At 36.0% G+C, this 22,874-nt stretch overlaps 3 protein-coding genes across 3 annotated transcripts; 1 reads left to right on the forward strand and 2 right to left on the reverse strand.

The window, feature by feature from the left end:
* Positions 1 to 736: 736 nt before the first annotated feature.
* Positions 737 to 7,290, reverse strand: LOC126784696 (uncharacterized). The gene is made up of 5 exons (XM_050510180.1): positions 7,152 to 7,290; positions 1,625 to 1,735; positions 1,434 to 1,532; positions 1,217 to 1,315; positions 737 to 1,127 (listed from the first exon to the last, which is right to left on the reverse strand). Coding segments are annotated over exons 1-5 (582 nt in total). The 5' UTR covers positions 7,153 to 7,290; the 3' UTR covers positions 737 to 855.
* Positions 7,291 to 8,183: 893 nt separating this feature from the next.
* Positions 8,184 to 8,836, forward strand: LOC126783657 (mitochondrial import receptor subunit TOM9-2). Its single transcript, XM_050509161.1, has one exon. The coding sequence runs from the start codon at positions 8,260 to 8,262 to the stop codon at positions 8,587 to 8,589; it is 330 nt and encodes a 109-aa protein (XP_050365118.1). The 5' UTR covers positions 8,184 to 8,259; the 3' UTR covers positions 8,590 to 8,836.
* Positions 8,837 to 16,273: 7,437 nt separating this feature from the next.
* Positions 16,274 to 17,860, reverse strand: LOC126783760 (plasmodesmata-located protein 1-like). Its single transcript, XM_050509286.1, has 2 exons — positions 16,871 to 17,860; positions 16,274 to 16,478 (listed from the first exon to the last, which is right to left on the reverse strand). Exons 1-2 carry the CDS (start codon positions 17,622 to 17,624, stop codon positions 16,330 to 16,332), a joined length of 903 nt encoding a protein of 300 aa, XP_050365243.1. The 5' UTR covers positions 17,625 to 17,860; the 3' UTR covers positions 16,274 to 16,329.
* Between the last annotated feature and the right edge of the window lie 5,014 nt (positions 17,861 to 22,874).

Genomic DNA, 22,874 nt, shown 5'->3' on the forward strand with positions numbered 1-22,874 from the left:
GGAGGTGACAAGGAATTTCAAAAATGAAGAGATTTCAAGGTGAATGGATTAATATAAAAGTGATGAGATATTAAATTAAATCTACAATTAAGTAATTCAGAAACATACCAAAGGTATTTGTACCATTGTCAAAGAAAGTAATTTTTTTTCATCAAGAATAAGTTTTATTTCTTATAGCAAATAATTTTTTTTATTTCTTGTTCAACCTAATTGAAAGAGTTTTAATGGTGAGTTTAGATTAAAAAAGGTGTTGATTTTTGGGTCTATAATCAATTACCCCTTTTTTTTATTAGACCGATTTCATAAGACTACACTATTCAAACTTCATGGTGTGCGGCTCAAGCATTAGTTGTTGGGTATTGGAAAGTTGAAATAAGAGATTGGAGCTATGTGAATGGATTTGTCTATGGTGTAGCGTTGCACACCATGCAGCACATAATCATCACAGTTTAAATTTAAACTTCTAAAATCTTGTAGTTCTTATGACATCTTGAGGTCAATTTTTTTATTGATTTTTTTTTCATACACACACAAAACAGTCTGCATAGTGTATATCACTACATAATAGAATTTTCCCTATGTGAATGATATCTTTGATATGTTGATGTAGCCTTGTAGGTGGAATGTGCATAACCAACATTGTTTGCGGTTGAAAGTTTCGCCTCACGACATGATGGCCCTATAAATCATACATACACATATACATAAACTCTTGCTTGCTCTGTTATCATTCATAAACTTAATTGTATTGAAACCCAAAAGGACAATACAACCACACCTTCAAAACACAATTCAAAGAAGCATGTCATTTGACATCTCCAAATTAGTTCAGTCTGATTAGTTAAACAGATATGCTTAGGTAGTGAAACTTGATTTCTCTACTCCAAGTTTTCCTACACTCGCTTGCTGCTGTTTTCCCATCATGGTTTTTTGCACTTTACTTTGCACAAGACCTGTCTTGTTAAACCCTGCTCTATTTGAACCTTTGGTCATGCTCACAGGACTTGAAGATGTCTTGGTCTGTGGGCTCTTAGCAACTGGTACCCTCTCCTTTGAGTTATGCACCTTGACAGCAGAAGGTTTCTTATCAGTTAGCTTGTTCACTACTCCAATCATCCCATCATTGTCTGAAACCACATAATTACTTACTGCTTTAAATTGAAAAATTATAATATATGTCCTATTTACAAAGCACATAATTGATCAAACTACATACCAGGACTCGATAAAACCGCGCGAGGACGTAGCACTACTGCAGAACAAGCTCTAACATCTGGTTTTGCATCCTGCTTCTCAAGTTGTCTGGTCTTATAAACTGACAATAACAAGTATATGGGTTTGCCAGAAAATTGACAATGGTAATTAAAACATGAAACTATGAAATATGAATGTAAGTGTCTCTATAGGTAATTTCTTTTTGAATATATACCAACCTTTGGATGAAGAAAGTGACTGTGTTGCTGGTATCTTAGGTACATAAGCCTTCATGATTCTGGGTTTCAATGGTGGATAACAGCCTTGAATCATCTTCACTGCAAATATATACTTGTGATTTACAAGTAAACTAGCGGCAAGGTTTGGATGTAAACAGAAAGCCTAAACTTATCTGAAAAGACTGTACTACCTGATATAGATGCAGATTCATCAGGGAACTTAGTCACTGGTATTCTTCTGTGATCATTTTGTGGAGATATATGATTTTCTTGCTGCACCCTCACTCTGACCTCAGGATACACTTCAAAATCCAGAAAAAACTATTGAGATAAGTGTTGCTATTCTGTCATGCAGCTTGGAACCGTGTTACGTGCTCTGCACGTTCATCCTCCCAGTCATTTCCTCCTTGTTTTATGGCAATAGAGTTGATTAGTTTTTTCTGCTTGTCAATTAGGGAACACTGATCCATGTTGTGAGGAACAACACTAGTCCATGTTGTGAGGAACTTTTAGAGACTTTGTTTTTCTCTTGTATAAATGCTGTAAACCGTGTTGTTTGTGCACAATTTGAATGAATCAACACACTTGAGTTTGAAACCTCTGCATGAATTTCTACATGGTATCAGAGCAGTGATCCTCATAGGACCTGTTTCTGCTCTTCCATCCATTATCTCATCCTCTTAGCCAATCATGGCACATTAAAATCAAGGTCCTAGTAGTAGTTCTGAAATCTTTTCCTTTGATCCTTCACCAATAAGAACTGAGTATGTTGATGGAGGTTCGAATCAGAGCATTGTGGCCACCAGACTCAATCAGTTTAACTACTTGAATTGGTCGAGAAACATGGAGCTTGCCATCGGAGGAAGATCTAGGATGAGCTACATTAAAGAAAACAAGATTTCAGCAGCTGGTGTTGAAAGTCATGATAAAGAATTGAGCAAGGATCAGCAGGTTCGAGCATGGATCCTCAACTCTATGGAACCAAGTATTGCAGAAGTGTTCAACTATCATGAGTCTGCATTTGACCTGTGGGAAGCATTAATGGAACTTTATGGAAGTGTCAATAATGCTGCAAGAGTTTTTCAGCTGCAGAGAGTTATTTGACCTTCAACAAGGTACCAATTCCTTTGTTCAACATCTTGGTATCTTAAAATCTAAATGGAATGAGATTGATATTCTCAGACCTTTTACAACTGATGGAGCTGTATTGAAGAAAAGAGCTGATGAAGACAAAGTCTTTCAACTTCTAGCCAGTCTTGGACCAGAATATGAGGATTTAAGGAGCCATCTCTTGATGAGTGCAGAATTTCCAAAGCTCTCCACAGTTACTAATGTCATACACAATGAAGAAACTCGAAGAAAAGTCATTAATGTAGAAGTAGGATCAAGAAGTGCTGATGCTAGAGCCTTTACTGCAAGCCAGCCTGCTGCTCGAGTGTACAAAGGGAAAAGACCTGAATTGTCTTGCACTCACTGTAAATCCATTGGGAGAGCTGGAATTGGTCATCTGAGGGAATCATGTTGGATTCTTCATCCCGAATTAAAACCTAAGTGGAATGAAAACCATAAAGGCCATAAGTCTACTCTCAAGGCAAATATGTGCAGTGCCACAGAGCCAATTGTGAACTTCACCTCTAATCCAATAACTCTTATCAACGAGTTTGCCAACTTCATTAACAGCAAGCAAGGAGGATTATGTAGCAGTGAAAATACAACCGCATTACTTGGCAAATTTGCAGGCTATTTAGAAAAATCTGATCTTGCTCCAAAAAACAATATTCCAGGTATTATTGCTGCTTTATCAACTGCCTTAGATATCAGCAAGATTGGTGATGTTTGGATAGTGGACTCAGAAGCCTCAGAACATATTACAAATGATTCTTCAAATCTGATGTTTTTTGAAAAATTAAAAAAACCTTCTCATATCTCCATTGCAAATGGAAATTCAGTTCCTGTCTATGGTAAAGGAAAATTACAGCTTTTTTCAAAAAATGTTAAGTCAGATGTTTTGTTTGTGCCATCTTTCCCTTTTAAACTTCTCTCAGTTGGAAAATCAACTCGGTTACTAAATTGTCTTGCCATTTTTTCATCTAATAATATCATTTTCAGGACCAAGTAACCAAGATGAAGATTGGTGAGGGATTTTTTTTGAATGGTCTGTATTATATCCTCACAAATCCAAGATCATCCAGTTTTTCAGAATGCTTTCTTTCCTCTTCCGAGTCAACTTCTCAGCAACTTTTGTGGCACAATCGACTTGGTCATCCATCATGTCATGTTTTGTCTAAGATATTCCGAAACAATTTCTGTAAGGTTGCTCATGAGTGTGAAATTTGTCATTTGTCAAAACAGACTAGATCTCCCTTTCCTATTTCACACTCTCGAGCAACCAAGCCTTTTGAGCTTATTCACTCTGATGTATGGGGTCCTGCCTCAGTAAATTCATATGATGGATATAGTTTCTATGTGACTTTCATTGATGATTACACTCGTTCTACTTTTATTTATTTGTTGAAATACAAAAGTGAAGTTTTTAAGAGTTTTCAGGATTTTCATAATCTTGTTAAAAATCATTTTAACTCTTCAATATCTATTCTGAGATCTGATAATGGAACTGAGTACACTTCTAATACCATGGCTAATTATCTAAGTGAACATGGCATTATACATCAAACCAGTTGTGTTGGCACACCACAACAAAATGGAATTACAGAAAGAAAAAATCGAGATTTACTGGAAAAAGCTAGGGCTTTACTGCTTCAAAATCAAGTTCCAAAAAGATTTTGGTCTCATGCTGTTCAAACTGCTGCATACTTGATAAATAGGCTACCTAGCAGTGTTCTTGATTTTAAATCTCCATTGGAGGTACTTAAGGGAAGGAAAATTGACATTAGCCATCTCAGAACTTTTGGCTGCATTTGTTTTGTGCATGTTCAAGCTAATAAAAGAGATAAATTTGATCCGAGAGCAGTAAAATGTATGTTCCTTGGATATTCATCTACACAGAAAGGATACAAGTGTTACAATCCTGTAACCAGAAAAATAGTTGTATCCAGAGATGTGCAATTTCATGAAAATCTTCCTTTCTATTGTGCTACTAATGTTCAGTCTCAGGGGGATTATCTCAGGGATTTATTTCCTTCTTCAATGCATTCAAAATTTAATGAGACTGAGGAAGATGATACAAAAACTCAAGAACTTCATTCTCCTGTCACTGAGAATGATCATAGAGAACCGGCTGCAGTCATCGATGTAGAAGATTCTACTCAGCTCTCTCCTACTTCAACTAGAAGTGACTTACCTAGTTCATCATATCCCATTGTTCCTAGGAGAAATCCACCTAGAACCAGAAATCCTCCTACAAGGCTGAAAGATTTTGTTACATATACCACAAAACATCCAGTGAATCTTGGCCTTGATAGGCTTGATACAGCTCAGTGTGCATTCCTTAGTAAAATCCTTGCAAATCATGAGCCAAGAAGTTTTTCTGATGCAATACAGTACCCTGAATGGCAGAAAGCTATGCAAGATGAACTTCAGGCTCTAGATGAAAACAAGACATGGAGTATTGTCCCTCTTCCCAAAGGTCAGAAGCTGGTAGGTGCTAGATGGATTTATAAGCTCAAATACAACTCGGATGGTTCTCTTGAAAGGCATAAAGCTCGATTAGTAGCTAGGGGATTCACGCAGACCATTGGAGTTGACTATAAAGAAACCTTTGCACCAGTAGCCAAGATGAACACAGTAAGAGTTCTTTTATCTATTGCTATAAATTCTGGTTGGTTTCTATCTCAGATGGATATCAAAAATGCCTTTCTGCATGGAGACCTTGAAGAAGATGTATATATGAAAATTCCTCCAGGTCATCCAAGAGAGAATGAAGTTGGTATGGTCTGTAAGCTCCACAAAGCCTTGTATGGATTAAAACAATCACCTCGGGCTTGGTATTCCAAACTAAGTTCTGTTCTCATCTCATCAGGGTTCCAAATAAGTCATTCTGATTCATCATTATTTGTGAAAAACTGTACTTCTAGGAAACTTGTGGTTCTTGTCTATGTTGATGATCTTATTGTTGCAGGAAATAATGAAAGTGAAATCCATAGCTTAAAGGCTGTTCTTCATAATGCATTTGCAATCAAGGATCTTGGTTCTCTAAGTTATTTTTTGGGAATTGAGATGCATCATACCTCTACTGGCCTGTTCTTAAATCAACGAAAGTATGTTGTTGATCTTCTACATGAAGCTGAAATGTCAAATTGCAAGCCTGCACGAACCCCTTTATGCAGCAAAATTGATTGGACACCCCAGGCACAATCCTTGATGATATCAGCTTATATCAACGCCTTGTAGGCAAGCTGATATACCTTACTATCACAAGGCCTGATATCACTTATGCAGTGAGCCTGGTTAGCCAATTTATGCATTCTCCTAACTCTTTTCATTTCAATATGGTTAAGAGAATCTTGCGCTATTTGAAGGGTACTATGAGTAGAGGCATCACAATGAACAAGAATGATAATTATCAGATTATTGCATATTCAGATTCAGATTGGGTAGGAAATGCACTGGATAGAAAATCAACCACAGGTTATTGCACATTTGTTGGAGGCAATCTTGTTACATGGAAGAGCAAGAAGCAATCAGTTGTGGCAAGGAGCAGTGCTGAAGCAGAATATCGAGCTATGGCATCTGTAGCTTGTGAACTCATTTGGCTGAAAGCTTTATTGCTTGAACTCGGTATCTCACATCCTTATCCTATCATGTTGTACTGTGATAATCAAGCAGCCATGCATATTGCTGCCAATCCAGTGTTTCATGAACGCACCAAACACATTGAAGTGGATTGTCACTTCATTAGAAATCAAGTTCAAGCCAAGGTTATCGAGACTGTGTATACCCGGTCCTGTGATCAACTTGCCGATCTCTTTACCAAGATCCTTTCCTCTGCACAGTTTGAACGTCTTCTTTCCAAGCTTGGATTAAGTTTTTCTCTTAATCCAGCTTGACGGGGAGTATTGAGATAAGTGTTGCTGTTCTGTCATGCAGCTTGCTGTCATGCAGCTTGGAACAGTGTTACGTGCTCTGCACGTTCATCCTCCCAGTCATTTCCTCCTTGTTTTATGGCAATAGAGTTGATTAGTTTTTTCTGCTTGTCAATTAGGGAACACTGATCCATGTTGTGAGGAACAACACTAGTCCATGTTGTGAGGAACTTTTAGAGACTTTGTTTTTCTCTTGTATAAATGTTGTAAACCGTGTTGTTTGTGCACAATTTGAATGAATCAACACACTTGAGTTTGAAACCTCAGCATGAATTTCTACAAAAACAAAACCAAATTATCACATATTGATCAATCAAACCCTTGAGCTCATATAATGAACTGTTAGAAGCTTAGAGTAGAATTGGATTTAGAATAACGTACTCACTTTGCTGTGTTAAACAACGACAAGCGTGGCCCGTGGACCAACTGTACCGATATTGTCCCAACTTAACCACCTCACAGGTGTTGGGTTTTAATCACAAAAGGCCTCGGTACAATTGGTTATTATCCACCCACTTATAAGATTTATTTTTTTTGTCACTTCTTAGATGTGGGATCTCTCCTCTCCAACATGTTGTGTGTGTCTCAGAATTCGGAAACGATGATTTCCCGCATTTTGTTTAAAAAGCAAAAGAGAGAAACAAACCTCAAAAGAAAAGAAGATGTGAAGTCTCACTTTGCGATTGTCGTCTGTATTCAAATTCGAATGACTTTGGTGCTTCTCAATCCTTGGAGAACATGGTTTTGAAGCATAAATTTTAAACTGGGATTTGTGTTTAGAGTCTGGGACAAGTAACGAGTACCAGAAAGAAACTGAATAATGTCAGGGGTTCTCCTCCATGTATCTTGACTTGAAAACCAAGCAGAATCGATTCCTCTGTCATTGCCACACATGGTTTTGCTTTCTTCCTTTTTAGCGATCGGAGATAGAGTACAATATGAAGAACTAAAATTTGTTATAAAGCTAGAGGATATGATGTACATAAGTAAATTGTCTGTATGTTCATAAACCCATTAAACCATAGCAAGAAGGGTAAGGTCATCCTACTCACGATCGATGAGTAGGTAGCAAATCCAAATATGATCATTCAAAGTTGAAAGGGTAGGTAGCAAATCCAATTACTCTCATGCCGAAGTCCCCGGTTACCCTATCCACGAACTCAATTACTATGATTATGATTATTCAAAGTTGGAATAGAAGTCTCCGAGGTGCCCACGATGGAAATAGGTACTTTTGTTTCCTCTAGCTCTCTTCTACGACAACCTTTTTCCAAATGTTTGGATTTCGCGATGTTACTAGCAATATTTGACATTCGATTCATTTTGTGTTTTATTAGATTGATTCGATGTTCACATTCAATTATTTTGTGTTTTGTTACATAAAAGCAATCACAGCATAATGGATAAGAAGCAAAACCAGCTTGTCAACCTCAGATATTTTTGTAACCACATTTGACTGTGGACTGTCGATGATCGACGTGCAAGAACCCACGCCATCGACACTGTTTGGGACTCTTGAGTCTAGCTAGCAATGTCACATTGTCATGTCAATTTTGACAACTGTAACAAAACTCAAGACTACAGGGGCCAATGTCGCTGCATTCCCAAACCACAAGGACTCAAAAAGAAAAAAAACTAAAACCCTCGAATACTACCAACGACATGTCGTTGCTGCACATAACAAAACTCAAACCCCCAACGCCGCAGAGCAAGATAAAAAGAGACCTCCACTCACCCACACACTCTTCTCCTTCGTCTTCTTCATCTTCCTATCTCTCTCTCTGATGGCAAGCCAAGCTCGCAAAGGCGGAGTCTCCCTCCCGGAGCGGCGGAACCCTAAGAAGGACGACGGGGGCCCCGGAATCCTGGCCAAGATCTCCCAGTCCAAAATAGTCGCCCGCGGCAAGCAGTACACCTCCGACACGTCGTTCGTCGTCAATAAGCTTATAAAGAGCACCGGCAGGGCCGCCTGGATCTTAAGCACCACCTTCCTCATCCTCGTCGTTCCCCTCATCATCGAGATGGACCGCGACCAGCAGCTCACCGAGCTCGAGCTCCAGCAGGCCAACATCCTCGGGACACCCCCCTCCGGCGCCGCTCCTGCTCTCAAGTGAAAAACCCTAACGGGCCGGGTCGGGCCAATCGGGTACCGTACATTTTACTATATCGCTAGGGTTTGGAATTGGTGTGAACCTGCTGGGGATTTTGTATGCTTTAATTTACTAGCTTTAGTTGATGAGATGAGTTTCTGTCCTTGACTGCAATAATTGATACTTTAAGCAGTTTAATTAGTTATATTGGAGCTTAATTATCTTTGAGTTGAATTCAATGTTCAATATTATGTGCTCCCTGTTTTGCTTTGATTGTAGATATATTTGTGCATAATTTGGGCTTTAACTCAGTTAGGTTCAGTTTCTCGGCATGAGTAGGATCTTGTTCAGCTTAGGTTGTTTCACACTTTCACAGGCACTATGCAGAAGAAGGGCTGTTTGTATGTTGTTCAGGGTCGAATCTTTGATATCTTGATATCTTGATGAGGTGGAGTTTCGTATGATATGGCTGCGTCTCAGTAAAACCGAAGAACTTGTAGTTCAGATACGTACAGGAGCTCGGGGAGTTTGTAGTTAGCATTATGTCTTCTCTCTTTACTTTTCAGGGAGATTTATGGACTAAGGGACTTAGGCCCTTTCTGCAAAGAGCGCTCTTCAGTGCAAAGGGCCTTTAGTGGTAATCTATATGGATAAATGAATTATTTTTAGGGATTGAAAGCCCCGTGTTACATTGTGTGTGATCTATACTCATGCCTGACTTAAGAGTTTATATATGAATATTTAAAGGTACAGACCTAAATGTTATCGATTATGTTCATGTGTCAAGCATTAGGTGATACAGAGTATCATTTGTAGTAAGATGAGACCCAGCAAACTCGGAAGATCAACTGAAATTGTCTATTTTTGAGGACTTTGTAGTGTTGTTCATCTTAGTTTGTGGCATCATGACTAACTTAATATCGGTTCTATTAGAATGTTGAGTTCAGTGCACAGACCATTGCAGCTGTTTTTTTCTTTGTATCTGGTTATTGGTCACTTGATCAGTGCACAGGGTAAGTTGTTTGAATGTGGTGTTGAAACAATTGCCTTTTGTATGCACTATGCACTGTCTTGGCATATGTAGGGATTGAGTGTGCAAAGTTTCTTTTGGTTGCTGTGTTATGCATTATATCCCTTACTCTAATCCATTGAGTAATGATATGGGGGTTAAACGTAGATCTTGAAATTGGGGTTGAGTTTGCCAGTGTCATTCAGATATGGTGGTGAGTTATGAGTTAGGTAGTGTTAGGTTTGAAATATAGGATTACCCAAACTCTTGTAGACAGTTATGCAGAGCAAGTCGGTACTTCCCGCTTGAATGCGATAGTGAGACTGCTAGCTACTCATAATCTCTCCACTTCCTTCAGATTAGGACTTCACATTTATCCAGATTAGCGACTTAAGGAAAGCATAACTCTTAAAAGACTATTTTGAATCAATTCATTTGTTGCTTTGCTTACATTTTGTTTGCGTATGAGGGATTTAGTTTTATGTTGATGTTATTTATTTTATTTTTATAAATAAGACTAACTTAAACGGTTGCCGCACAAAGTCCCCCATCTCACAATGCCTGATCCCGTTGCACCTGTGAGCAAAACCCTAGGTAACCAATCGCAGGAGCATTGTATCATATAAACCTATCTTTGTTATTTTTCATGAGAATGATATTTTTGCGTCAGCAAAAAGTAGATTAATTGTACAGAACATTCATATGCAGAAGACACTCAAGCTCCTTGCTCTTATACAGGCCTCATGCACTCCCAACTTGAGAATGATATGTTAAAATTTCATGGTATCGACACTTCGTTGCTACCTCCGGTCTCCATACCTCTTTTATAATGCTAAAGAAGGTAGAGACTTGAGAAAGCATATCCCACTCAAAGGGTCATAACTGCGCCCTAATGCGAACTAACTCTGTAGGGAACATCAGTGTGCTAGCCATTGTACTCGTGATGCTGAACATGCATCAATCTCCGAATAAGCTCAAGAGGTTCTACAATAACTGTTTCAATCTATACCGGTGGTAAGAAGCTGAAGATGACAAAATTCACCTGGACTCTGGAGCCTCTTTGTTCATTGCTTAAAATGAGACAAAAGCATACAAATGCACAGCACGTCAGAAACTTTTATTTGTCAGGGGAATGAATTTTGCTTTATTTGGGGACTATGCCATAAACGACCACAAGGACCAAACACAAGAAGTGACAGGCAACTTCTAATGCAAGTTAAACTTAAGCAAAGAAAAACAAATGCACAAAAACGTATTTATTAACAAACCAAGGTACAAAAACCTAGAACTTAAAGCAAAAATAAAAACACAGTAAAACCCTCTACACTAGACTAATTAAATAAAACAAATCGAGCCAAGAGCATCAATTTCATACTCTCATTGGAAGAAATAATCAAGAAAAAATATGAGGGAGAAAAACAAGAGGTGTATGAGGCCTTCTCGAACTTTAAATAATAAATACTTAATTTACTATTAATAAAATTTTAGTACCAATTATTGTTATAGAAGAAACATATAGATTGTTTCAAATATCCTTCATCATCTACTTCAATATCATGAATTTAATTATTATAAAATTAAATTAATCATTCAAATTATAGCGTTATAGATATTGTACACAAAAATTATAGTGTTATCATACAAGAGAAATATATATAATTATATATTGTATATAAGATTATATAGGTTTCAATTGCTAAGTTCAAAGAAATTTGCAATATACAAATCGTCTTTATTTATATCATATAACTCGAACCATATATTAATGAGAAAATTAACCGGGACTTGTTTATTGTTAGGAAATGAACCAAGTTCAAGATTCATTCTTTGAAATTAGTCATTTCTTTATCAAATGCATCTACGATGTTCTCATAAATTATAAATGTATGATGATGATGAAATATTTGATGGTTAAAATCAAATGAAATTTAAAACGGGACGGGACGAGACGAAACATGATATAAATTATTCGTCCCACGTTCCGTCCCACTATTATGAAACGGGACGGGACAAACGTTTTTAGACTTCTGTATCGTCTCATCCTTATGAATTTCGGGACAAGATCGGGATTTCGGCTTTTTATGCCCACCCCTAACCATACTGCAGAGAAAAACAAAACATCCTTATTTTTTAGATTATTTGTAGTGACCCATCCCCAAACTTTACAAACATACAATCTATCAAACTGAGCCGTTTACAGATCATCTTAACAATATTCTCGATCAATAATTCTGATGGTTTATGGACTATTGATCCATATGAGATTGCTCATGTTTTTGTTAATAGTTTTAAATCCCGTTTTTAAGCTTCTTCTATTCCAAGCTCTAACGACTTATCTTTTTGTAATATTGTGGACATGATTATTTCTGATGATGATAATACTCAGGAAAATTTTACATGAAACAATCTGAGAGGAAGCCATGAGAGCTTGAAGTGGAGCCAATAAAATATTAACAACTAAGATGAAGGGCGTGCGGCATATAGACTATGGATTTTGGGGAATTAGTTTGATCGTTGGGTGTCTTTCAACCCTATGCACCTTTAAAAGACAAAATTCCAATGTGATTATCTACAAGTTTTGTGTGTAAGATTAGTTTGATTATTATGCTTTACTTCTTCTACCATTACTGTTGTGTTCATATTCTATTAGTACTAACTCGGTTATAAGAGAGTGTATGATTCAAATAACAGTGCTTCTTTTTGTATGCAATTAATCTTTTCTCTATTTGGTCATTTTCATAGATGAAAGAATGATTTTTACAATAATATAAAAAAATTGAGTGAATAAAGAAAAATACGCACGAGCGCCGTGGCCCTTTCGCACGTGCATAACACGTGCAGGAATGCTAGTAATTAATTTAAAACATGTGTCGTTAGTCTGGGAAGGTGGTCAAATAAATCAAGTTATCAACCACTCTTGTTCTTCTCTCTGCAACTCAAAAGATTAAAATTTTTATTACCTTTTTACTGTTTCAGAATTTACCCAAAGCTTGATTACTCTCTTAATCATATCAGAGGCTAATATATACGAATCGGTTTTGAATCGCAACGCTCGAAGTTGATTCTGACGCACTCAAAAATGTGTTTGATGTTCGGCAAGTTAGGTTGTTATTGGTATTTAATGAGTTTGTGTGAATTTGAGAGTTGGGTTTGGCTGGGTTTCGTGTTGTTTGAATGTTTTTGGTTTTGGTTGAGATTCTAATATAGTAAATGGGGAGGTGACAGTTGATATTGAGTGTGTGCTATTTGCAAGTTTTGAGTTGGTTCTGGGGTGCGAGTAGTTTGAAAGTTTTGGCTTGAGGTTTGTTTGAAGTTGATCGGATAGAATTTGGGTTGGAATTGATGTTTCAGTTGGGGTTGGTGTTAGAGTAAGTTTTTGTTTGTATGTTTCCGTTTGAAGGTTATGAATTAATCAGTAGTATTAGTTTGAGTGGCTACTGTCATTTGAAAGCTTCATCTCAAGTTGATTTTGAATGCGTTTGTGCAATTTGAAAGTGTGAGTTTGTGGATTGTGGTTTTATTAAATGAATTACTGTAAATATGTAGCTTTAAAGTTTCAATCTGATTTATGGATGAAGGTGATTGAATATTGAACTTTTCAGGAAATGGGGTGGGAAACAAAGCCCCACCAAATACTCGATCTGTCACAGTGATCACTGCAAGCATCCAACACAGTAAGACATTCATCCAAGATTGGAGTTTGAGTGGTCTCACCGCGAGTTTATTTCTCATTTATCTTAGTCAAGCGTCTGAGAATCCATTTGAGGATATGATGGCGTTCAGGTCTTCTCAGATATACTAATTGGTAATATGATAACCCTTTTAACCTTACAATGTTTTCTTCTACGTCATTCTAAACTCATTATAATTTAGTTTTAAGTTTTAGACTGCTACAAACATTCTTCTTAGTAGTAATTAGGGTCCTTTTTGTGTATTTAGGTACTAGACCTTATTTATCATGTTGATTTGGCAAAAGATTGTTATAAGGACAATGCTGCAGCTCCCGCAGGACTGAATCCGAAAATTCTCATGTCATGAGGCCAGGTTATTATATAGGGATTGAAATGTCGAAAACTAGTGATTATAGAAATCCGTGGAACTCATACTGCCTATGGCCTTATTACTGATGTTGTTTCTTCAAGTGATGAGGATGCCATTTTAGAAGGGTTTTCACATCACTCTTGAGATGGGAAAGATAAAGAAGTTATTGGAGAAGTATGAGATCTTGATATTTTGTTGTATTTTTTGTTCTTGTTCTTTTCTCTTGAAAGTTGAAACTGTATTTTGTTTGAGGATTTTATTAACATTGTTGGTTGTTGTCTCAGCCCTATTTAGTAACAGGGTGATATGAGCATTTTGTGCGACGTTCTTAACATGATTTTACCTCAATTTGTACTTTGCTTAGCCCTTATTGTTGTACTATTGAGTCATTGAGTCGTAGTAAGAGTCTTGGGCGGTATTGGATGCATTTTTGTGCTTACATGAGTTTAAAACGCATAGTTGGTCTAAAGTCCTAATTTGACTAGGAATCCTTGTTAGGTTTCAAAACTAATTATCTCTTATGATTTTATTTTGTTATTTTCAGATTGGATTAAAGAGATAATTAAAGAAAAGAGATGGAGCCAAGTCATGCAACAATTAAATAGAAGATGATCATTAAAAGCATAAAACATGGTATGATTTAGGAAATAAAATATGACATGATTTAGGAAATAAAACATGGCATGATTTAAGGAATAAAATATAACATGATTTAGGGAGATAAAACATGACATTATTATAGGAAAAAAAAGGCAAGTTCAAACCCTTCATCTTTCCTCTATATATACATTGATTCACCTCTCAAATAAGATGACTTCTCATTAGCATTCAAGAACCAACACTCTACCGAAACACCACCATAAACTTCCCTCGCAAATTAGCCAAGTCGTCTACCCCAAAACCACCATCATCTCCACCGAGTTTCACTTATTGCAGCCGTACCTCTAAGGTTCCTACAACGTGTGATTCTTGCAACTCATCTTCATGGCTTCATCTATTTGTGTTAATCTACAATTATTTGTTTATGAAGATTGTAAGTTGTTGTTTATGTGAAAATATTGGTTTTGTATTTGTTTTAGAATTTTCATATTGTATTTGATATGTTTTTGAGACTATATCGAATCTATGTTCTTATAATTATTGAAGTTTGTATTTCTATTATTGTGTTCTAATCATCTTTCTCATACTTTTAGATAATTTTCAGATATGTGGATATGAATTTAGTGCTTGGATGCAGTCCCTAAGATTGTGTTTGAGTGCTAGATTTATCAACCATATTGACACAAATCAAATCATGCCTTAAGTAGGTTCGGTTTGTATTGATTAAAAGTGGTAAAAATTCTGGAAATTTGCATATGAAACCATGGTGGGTGGCACCACACATGAAACATGTCTCCAACAAAGAGTTCTAAATGTAATCTTGTTTGATTTCTACTCTAAGTACTATTGAATTCGATTGTATGCGAATTTAGATTAGGCCCTAAGTCAATCTAATGTTAAATGAAATCTTGCATGATTAGATGATCCCCTAACACTCTAATTGTATTGGTGTCTAAAAAATATGTAATTTGTCGAATTAGAATGCATGATAGGTTCTAACTTGTAATTATGTGGTGTAATGGTAAATTTGGTTTAAGTTTGTTAAAGATAAGTCAATTATGTAAATAATAATTTAAGTTTTATTTTAGTAGTTAATATTCAATCTCAAACTCCCTATTATTTGTTAACACTAAAAGTTTAGAGTTCCCAATTTCCCGGACTAAACGATCCATACTTATTTTATACTAACGATGATGTTTTACAAGATTTATTATAAACGTTTTAATTAACGTCTATCTACGTATGTAAATAAAGGCTTGTGGGTCATTATCTTGAAGGTGCTACACCTGCTCTACAGTTCTACTAGCAATAGTCGGGGTGTGAAGTTCCTTACAAGTTTCTACTTATTGTAAGTAAGTGCTCGTTGCTGCTGCTTAATTCTTATTATTTATGTTTTAATTGCTATTTACTTGATCGTAATTTATATTTGTTTCGTCATTGGGTTATGATGTCCTCACGGCAGTTCTGTGCTTAAATACATTTGCTTTCCAACTGATGAACAGAACTGAAACGCCATAACTAGAGGGATTAATGTAGCTAATAGAAGAAGAAAGGAAAAATGATTCTGGCACTTCAAAGTTCTAACAAACAAATACCAATACACCTAGGTTGTTTTTAATGTGTGTGAAAGATAGCTCCACCCACCTAGGTGGGTCCATTTATAAATAGTGCAAAATTTGTTTTAATAAAGCGGGTTAGATATTTTTCTTTACTAATCTTAATTTATGGCTTAACAGCCAAGGAACCCAAATACAATAGGAAGAAACAAAGTCCTTTACCCAACTTTGATCATTGAAGCAAAGCAAGTGAACATTCATGCAAAAAAGGAGAATGAAATCAAAAGCTAAAGGTATATATCAGAGAAAGAAAACAATTTGAAAATCCTCATGATCCATATATCCCAATTACACATGATTAATTAAACAAATTCCACCAGAAGTTAGTGTTTGATGATCTTTAAACTCAATCCCATCCATCTGAAAAAAGATTCAAACTTAAAACCCCATCTCATGCCCTCAATAGCCTTGATCAAAAGTATCAACATTCCCCCCCCCCCCCCTGTAGGCCTATACAAAGATCTTCATATCTTCATTGACAGCAACCCACAATTCTAATCAGTAGTAGTCTCCATATTTGGCACCACGCTTCTTGATCAGAGACTTGATAAACATCAAGCATACAAATACAAACCCCACAGCTGCAACACCTCCCACAACAATGGCCACTGTCTTCTGTGTTGTGTGATGGCTAGACCTTACAGTCCCTACACCATTTAAGCACATCAAAAGCATTAATAATATTTGACTTGGTGTTGAAATAGAACAGCAAACTGGAAGATGTGGGGGGAAACAAAGAAACCCATCATTTTCACACTTCATCATGCCCATTGAAAACTGATAACAAAGAAGAGTGACTCTTATTTACTATTTTACTAGTTAATTATAAGATTAATAGAGCAATCCCTTCTTATGCTCTCTGTCATATACCACTTGAAATTTGTTCTTTAGTAGTTCCCAAAACCTCAATTTGAAATTGATTATTCATGGTAATATACGTATGAAACAAATTTTAAACCTTTAGACAATGACCCAAAAAGAAAAAACAAACCATTTTTACTAAAAAACAAAGATGAGATTGTTTGCTATGTGTGTTTACCTGATGAAGAGGTTAAGTTTGGGACACCATTAGCATAGTAGCTGTAGTTAATATAGCACTTGTGCTGGTAAATCTGCCCAGAAGCTGAATCACCGCACTCTGTATTAGCTTTTTCAGAAGCACTTTTGATACAATCCCCACAGTCACTGTTGCTCAAATCACCCTCACACTGGCCCAAAACATAAACAGACTCATAACTCCCAGTGTAGAAAGTAGTGCTCTTGATCCCACTCTCCAATTTCTCAAAAGCAGAGTCTCTTTTCTCTTCAAACTCACCAGACCCACCAGCCTTGCTCGACTTACATATCTTGTAGAGCAGCTGTGTCCCTGAAACCTGCTTCAACCCAGAGATTTCATAGCGCAAGTAGCACCCACTGAGGTGGACTCTAGCTGCTATGGCTTCTCCACAGAGCTTTTGGGTTAAAGATGGAAGTTTTGAGACACAGGTGGAGCAATCAGCTGGGGAGAGGTCTCCTCTGCACTGGTAGAGACCCATGATTGCATTTGGGGAGTCACCAGAGGTGGTGGTGAAGAAGGTCTTTTGCTGCTGGGCTGAAGAGACTAGAGAGCTGAATAGAGTTTTGAGGTTCTGGGTGTAAGCCCCAGTTGAGTCTTGGAACTTTTGATTAGCACATCCCTTGTAAACCAAGGATGTGTAGTCCACAGCTGTTGTTACGGAGGAGAAGGAGGCAAAGGATATGAAGAAGAGCAAAGTAGAGCAAAAGGAAAGGGCTTGGTTTGTAGGGAAATCCATGTTGGGAATTGAAATTCTTTGGTGAGAAGCAAAGAGTAAAACAGAGCAGGGGCAAAGGGAAGGGGTTTTGTAGAGGTAGGATATGCACAAAATGAGTGTGATTTAATAAGAAGGGAAAAAGCATTAAATGGATGCAAAGAGTAACAGAGTTGGATTGCTGACACAGAAAGAGTTCGTTGGTTTTACTTTTACTAATCTCTCCATGATAGTAACAACTTAAATTCCCAATTTGTGCTTTGTTACTAATCTCTTTGCTTCTCTGGTTTTACAACTTATGAAAACCCCTATGAGAAGTTGGTTCGGGAATCAAGAATTCAAAGACAAGGGAATACTATCTGATTTGGTTCTGGTGTAATATATGAACCTGGACTTGGAGTAGTACACTGAAATTGTTGACCAGTGCTGCCCTTTTCCTAATTGGTTAAGTTTGCTGACCTGGAATTCTGGAGTGTTTGTATTTTGAGACTTTGACTGCAATTTTATAACCATATACATCAATGTAGGCTGACACATGCCCTCTGCATGCACAGACACACAGAGTTGCTGAAAACAAAAAGAACATAATGATTGACCAAACAGGGGAACAGTTTGATTTGTTTACTTTCCAGGCCTACTTTCCTACCAAGTAAAAGCAAAGGTGTAAAGTGCAAATAGAGCTTCAAAAATGGGGACTGTAAAAAGAATTGAATCAGGATCTTACTGGTGTGGTTTAAATCAAGGAATAAAATATCAGCGAGAACGGAAATAATTAAGTAAATTGATTGAAATTTATATAAAAACATGGAAATTTTGAATGAAACTTTGAAAAATATTTATTTGATCAATTATCTACTATATGTTATAAGAAATTATTATATAACTATTAATTTATACTGAGTTATAGTAATTTGAATTGAAATAATCGTCGAACATTATTAAAAATATACTTGATATATATATATATATATTTACCTAAATGGAGGCTAGCTCATCACGCCTTATTTACATATGATATATTAAACATGAAATTACATAAGTGATTTAGAATCACATAAAGGATCTATGAGGTACAAAATTTTCACTATCTTCATCATGTCTTTGAGTAAAATCATGAGTATCTCGTGAAGAATAGTCATTAAATGATACATCCTCTTTCTAATTTTGCATATACTGACTTATATGTCAACCATAGACAATAGGAGTCGTGAGTAATTAACTATGGGTTATGGTACTGATAGTTCTCGTTTGGATCAAGCATTTCTCGACCTTGACCATAACCATAGCTTTGTGAAGATTATGCATCAGATTGTGTCCATATGTAAACACTTGATTGCATCTCATTAGAGAATAAATATGGTGGATAAGACATGTTGAATTTCCCTCATAAGGGTAAGGTCCATCATTACTTTCTCCTAGACCAAAGGGGTTCGATTCCATTCAACAACTAGTTCGATTTTATTTCAATTTTAGATGAATGTTGAGACATGGAATGCAATATATGATAAAAAAAGTCATATATAACAATAAGTTGGTGTAGTAGAATTGACTATAACTTTGTTCTTGCAAAATGATGGATCAGAGGTTTGATTCTCCTAACCAGTGATTTTTTATTTTATTTGAAGTTGACTTGACACGTGGCGATATTATGAATTTATCGGGAAATTTCGAAAGTTTCCGGATATATCGGAAAATTTCCATCGAAAAATGTTTGGTATGTAACAAATATATCCATATGCCGGAAAATGGAAAGTTTCGCGGAAATATCAATGAAATTATGAATATTTTAGTCATTGATTTAAATAGAAAACAAGGTGTTCGAGCTGGTTATAGACGTTGAAGAAAATAGATGCTTTCATTTAACATCAAAAACCAAAACAATGTTTGTCGTGCGTTCTCTGGGGGGGGGGCGGGGGGGCGGCGGTTGGGGTTTAGCTCCCCTGCTTAGAAGCAATGACACATGGCCCCAAGCCGCGTTTTGAAGAAGCGCCAGCTTTTTTAGCTGAAAAGCAGAAAGAGGGAGGTACCTCCTTTTAAAAGTTGGAAGCCGCTTATCAACTGTAGCGGTCGTAGTTTAATGAAACGATAAAAATATCAGCGGTTCGTATCAAAAATAAGAGAAACGCCCTCCTTTCTTTCACCCACGACATCCACGCAAGCTATTGAATAAGAGAAACCGCTCTATTCATTCTTCACGTACATATGCTTCAGTTCTTGTCTTCGTCTTTAAGCTTCAATTCAGAGGTATCCATCGATCCCTCTCTGTAATAAATGATAAATCATAGCATAGATTAAACTCCACAATCTACAAAATTAGGGATATCATGAATTCGGATCGACATGAAAGCATATGATAGTGAAGCGTAAGGAGTAGATAATCGAATTATCCACCGGGTTTGCCATCTAAATTATTTAGGCTATCGCATGCTTGGAATTAATTTGCACCGTGAATGCCAGAAACGGTTCAATTTGCTGCTATCTTTGTTTGATTACGTACTGTGACATGTTAACGCTGTGATTTCTCATTTGAAATGTTTATCTCTCATTTGAATTGGAACCTTTAATGGGGGGCTCTGTCAAGATCTTCACCGTTTCAAAAGTGAGTACGTGTAGCTTTATTCTCTAATTTACAACTGTTTGTTCTCTTCATGTTTATGTCAAGAATGAAGAGGAAGTTATGAAGAAGACCAAGTGATTGATATCTTCATGTTCTCTAATTATAACCTTAATGTAAATTTGGATATCAGAGGTAACCATCTCTCTCTCTCTGTCCATGATTGATAAATTATAGCATAATTATAGCATAATGAAACTCTCGAATCGGAAAAAATTGAGGTTTCCATGATTAAGGATCGATTTGAAAGCATATGATTGTGAAGCTTTAGGAATAATTCATCGAATTGGGTATTTATATATTTAGGCTATTAGGTTTGGGGATATCATTGTGGAGGCCAGAAAGCTTTAGGAGTATTCATCGAATTCTTGTGATGTCATATTATTTGGAATTCTTATTACATGTTTATGTCATATGTAACTGATGTCTCATAATGAGTGTAGCTTTATCCTTTCGCTGATTAAGCATGTAAGACCTCAGTATGGTGGTGGAACAATAGTTTGTGCCTCTGATCTTGATTCTGTTGTTATTTTCTTTTGCAATCAAATATGGAATTATTATTATTTTTCTTCTTGTGGTTGTGCTCAATTGCTTTCTTGATTAGCTGCAAACTCTGCCATTTGAAACTAAGAGTTGTTAAATATTTGACCTATTATGTAGAGACTGAACTAAGAGCATGCATGTTGGTTAGACTCTCTTTATGGCTATGAACATGTTATGAAAAGCATATGAAAAAAAAAGCTTTTTTAACAATCTTGTAGTTGCCACCTTTTTTTTCTTCTGCTCTTACATCGTTGGTATATTTTTTTGTTTTGTAGGCCGCTTGAAGTAAAAGTGAACAAGAGTAAGAGGGATAATAAACTTTTGAGAAATCCTCAGGTTAAAGGAAGAAGTTATGAAGGAGACCAAGTGATTCTTATGTTTTCTACTATTGATCAACTTATTGATGTATGTAATTTTGTGTTCAAGACAGTAGAATATTGGGTATAAAAGTCGATTAAGCTGAATCGATTATATTCTAGACATTTGCATTATATTTTTATTTTTAGAATGAGAAATTTACATTTTGTTGATTATGCAGTAATATCAAAATTGACCAAATCATATATTTACTGATAGTTTTATTTTGAACTATTTCAGTTTATCCCCTTAAATTTTACACCCTAAATTAGTTCACCACTTAAAATTTTATTTTAATCAATTCATCCATATACTTTCAAATGACATCAACAAGGAGAAAATTCATATTTTCTTAGTTAAAAATCTGATTAAAAAAACTATCAAAAGAAGGTTTTAAATCATATATGCAAGACCGAAACAAAATTTCCAATAATTTTACAACAACACTGAAGATTTAAAATTAGGTCTTATAGCATAATTATCGATATAATCCATATAAAAATATGAATTTTGTCATTCTTTGATGTCATTTGAAAGTATAGGGGCTGAACTGATTAAAATAAAAATTTAAGGAATAAACTGATTTTGGGTGTAAAGTGTATGGAGTATACTGAAATTAATTCTTTTATTTTAATAGACATTATAATATCTCACCGTAAAAGAGCAATTGACCTTACAAAAAATGAAGAGCAAATAACAAATATCAAGGTGAATATATTATGTCAAAATTGGTCATTATAAAATAAAAAAGCACAAGCTAATTTTGAGTCACCAAACACTTTGTCGTAGCTTTTACTTCTAAAAGTACTCATAAAAAGTCAGTTTACAAAATACTCAGCTATTTTGCTTTTCAGTTACTTATTATCAGAAATAAGTAAAAGCGAGTTTTTTTAGAACCTCGGCTACACCAAACACACCTAATATTGGTTTGCATTGTATTAGAACCCCAGCTACAAGACATCAACCATATTGGAAGAGAATGATTCATACGGAAATAAACGAATGCGCGACTAATTAAGAACCATGGTTGCCTGGTTGCTAGATTACTGAGACGCCCTTCAATTCTCATTCTTTGTTCAAGTGTTCAGAATGCATTCTACCTTCCATTGTTATCACGACCTCGAAATTTCGAGTATGAAACTCGAGTTCGAAACCGTAAAAAATCTCTAAAAAAATCTCAATAAATTAAAATTATTTTAACGTCACAGTGGATCATTACTGAGTTCATGATACAACTCAGTCAAATTGATTATTACAAACCAAATTTATAATTCAAGCATTATATCAAATGGAAATGTAAAAATCCTCTAAATCCTCACCACAAGATAAAATAAAACAACTTCAAAGTCTTCAGAGTTGTCTGTCGATTCCGCTAATCCACATATTTAGGAACTATCCCCTACATCATCGAATATGTGCACCAGAATTGTAAACACAAACCCGATAAGCTTTGCAGCTCATATGAGTAAAACAACAATATAACTCACATATAAATATATAATAAAATACATAAAGCATTAATCATAAATGCACTCATGAGTCATTAGACGGCTCATCTGGTTGTCCATTAATATCAGAAAATATATGTGCTCATGAGAAATCGGGCAACCCATTTGTTTACCCAAATACATTTATAATACGGGTACTCATGAACGCTGGTACACCTCTGTTACTCATCATGTTAGTACGCCGCCCGACATTGGGCAACCACTTGCTACCCAATATCCAAAATATGGGTACTCATAAGTCGATAACCCATT

Source organism: Argentina anserina, chromosome 2, assembly GCF_933775445.1.
Source record: "Argentina anserina chromosome 2, drPotAnse1.1, whole genome shotgun sequence".
Lineage (NCBI taxonomy): Eukaryota > Viridiplantae > Streptophyta > Magnoliopsida > Rosales > Rosaceae > Argentina > Argentina anserina.

Coding starts and splice junctions, on each gene's coding strand:
- LOC126784696 (XM_050510180.1), bottom strand. Junction 1,533..1,624: donor TGAATCTGCATCTATATCAG/GTAGTACAGTCT, acceptor ATATATTTGCAG/TGAAGATGATTCAAGGCTGT. Junction 1,316..1,433: donor GTCACTTTCTTCATCCAAAG/GTTGGTATATAT, acceptor TGTTATTGTCAG/TTTATAAGACCAGACAACTT.
- LOC126783657 (XM_050509161.1), top strand. CDS start 8,260: ATGGCAAGCCAAGCTCGCAAAGGCGGAGTCTCCCTCCCGGAGCGGCGG.
- LOC126783760 (XM_050509286.1), bottom strand. CDS start 17,624: ATGGATTTCCCTACAAACCAAGCCCTTTCCTTTTGCTCTACTTTGCTC. Junction 16,479..16,870: donor AAACTTAACCTCTTCATCAG/GTAAACACACAT, acceptor TAAATGGTGTAG/GGACTGTAAGGTCTAGCCAT.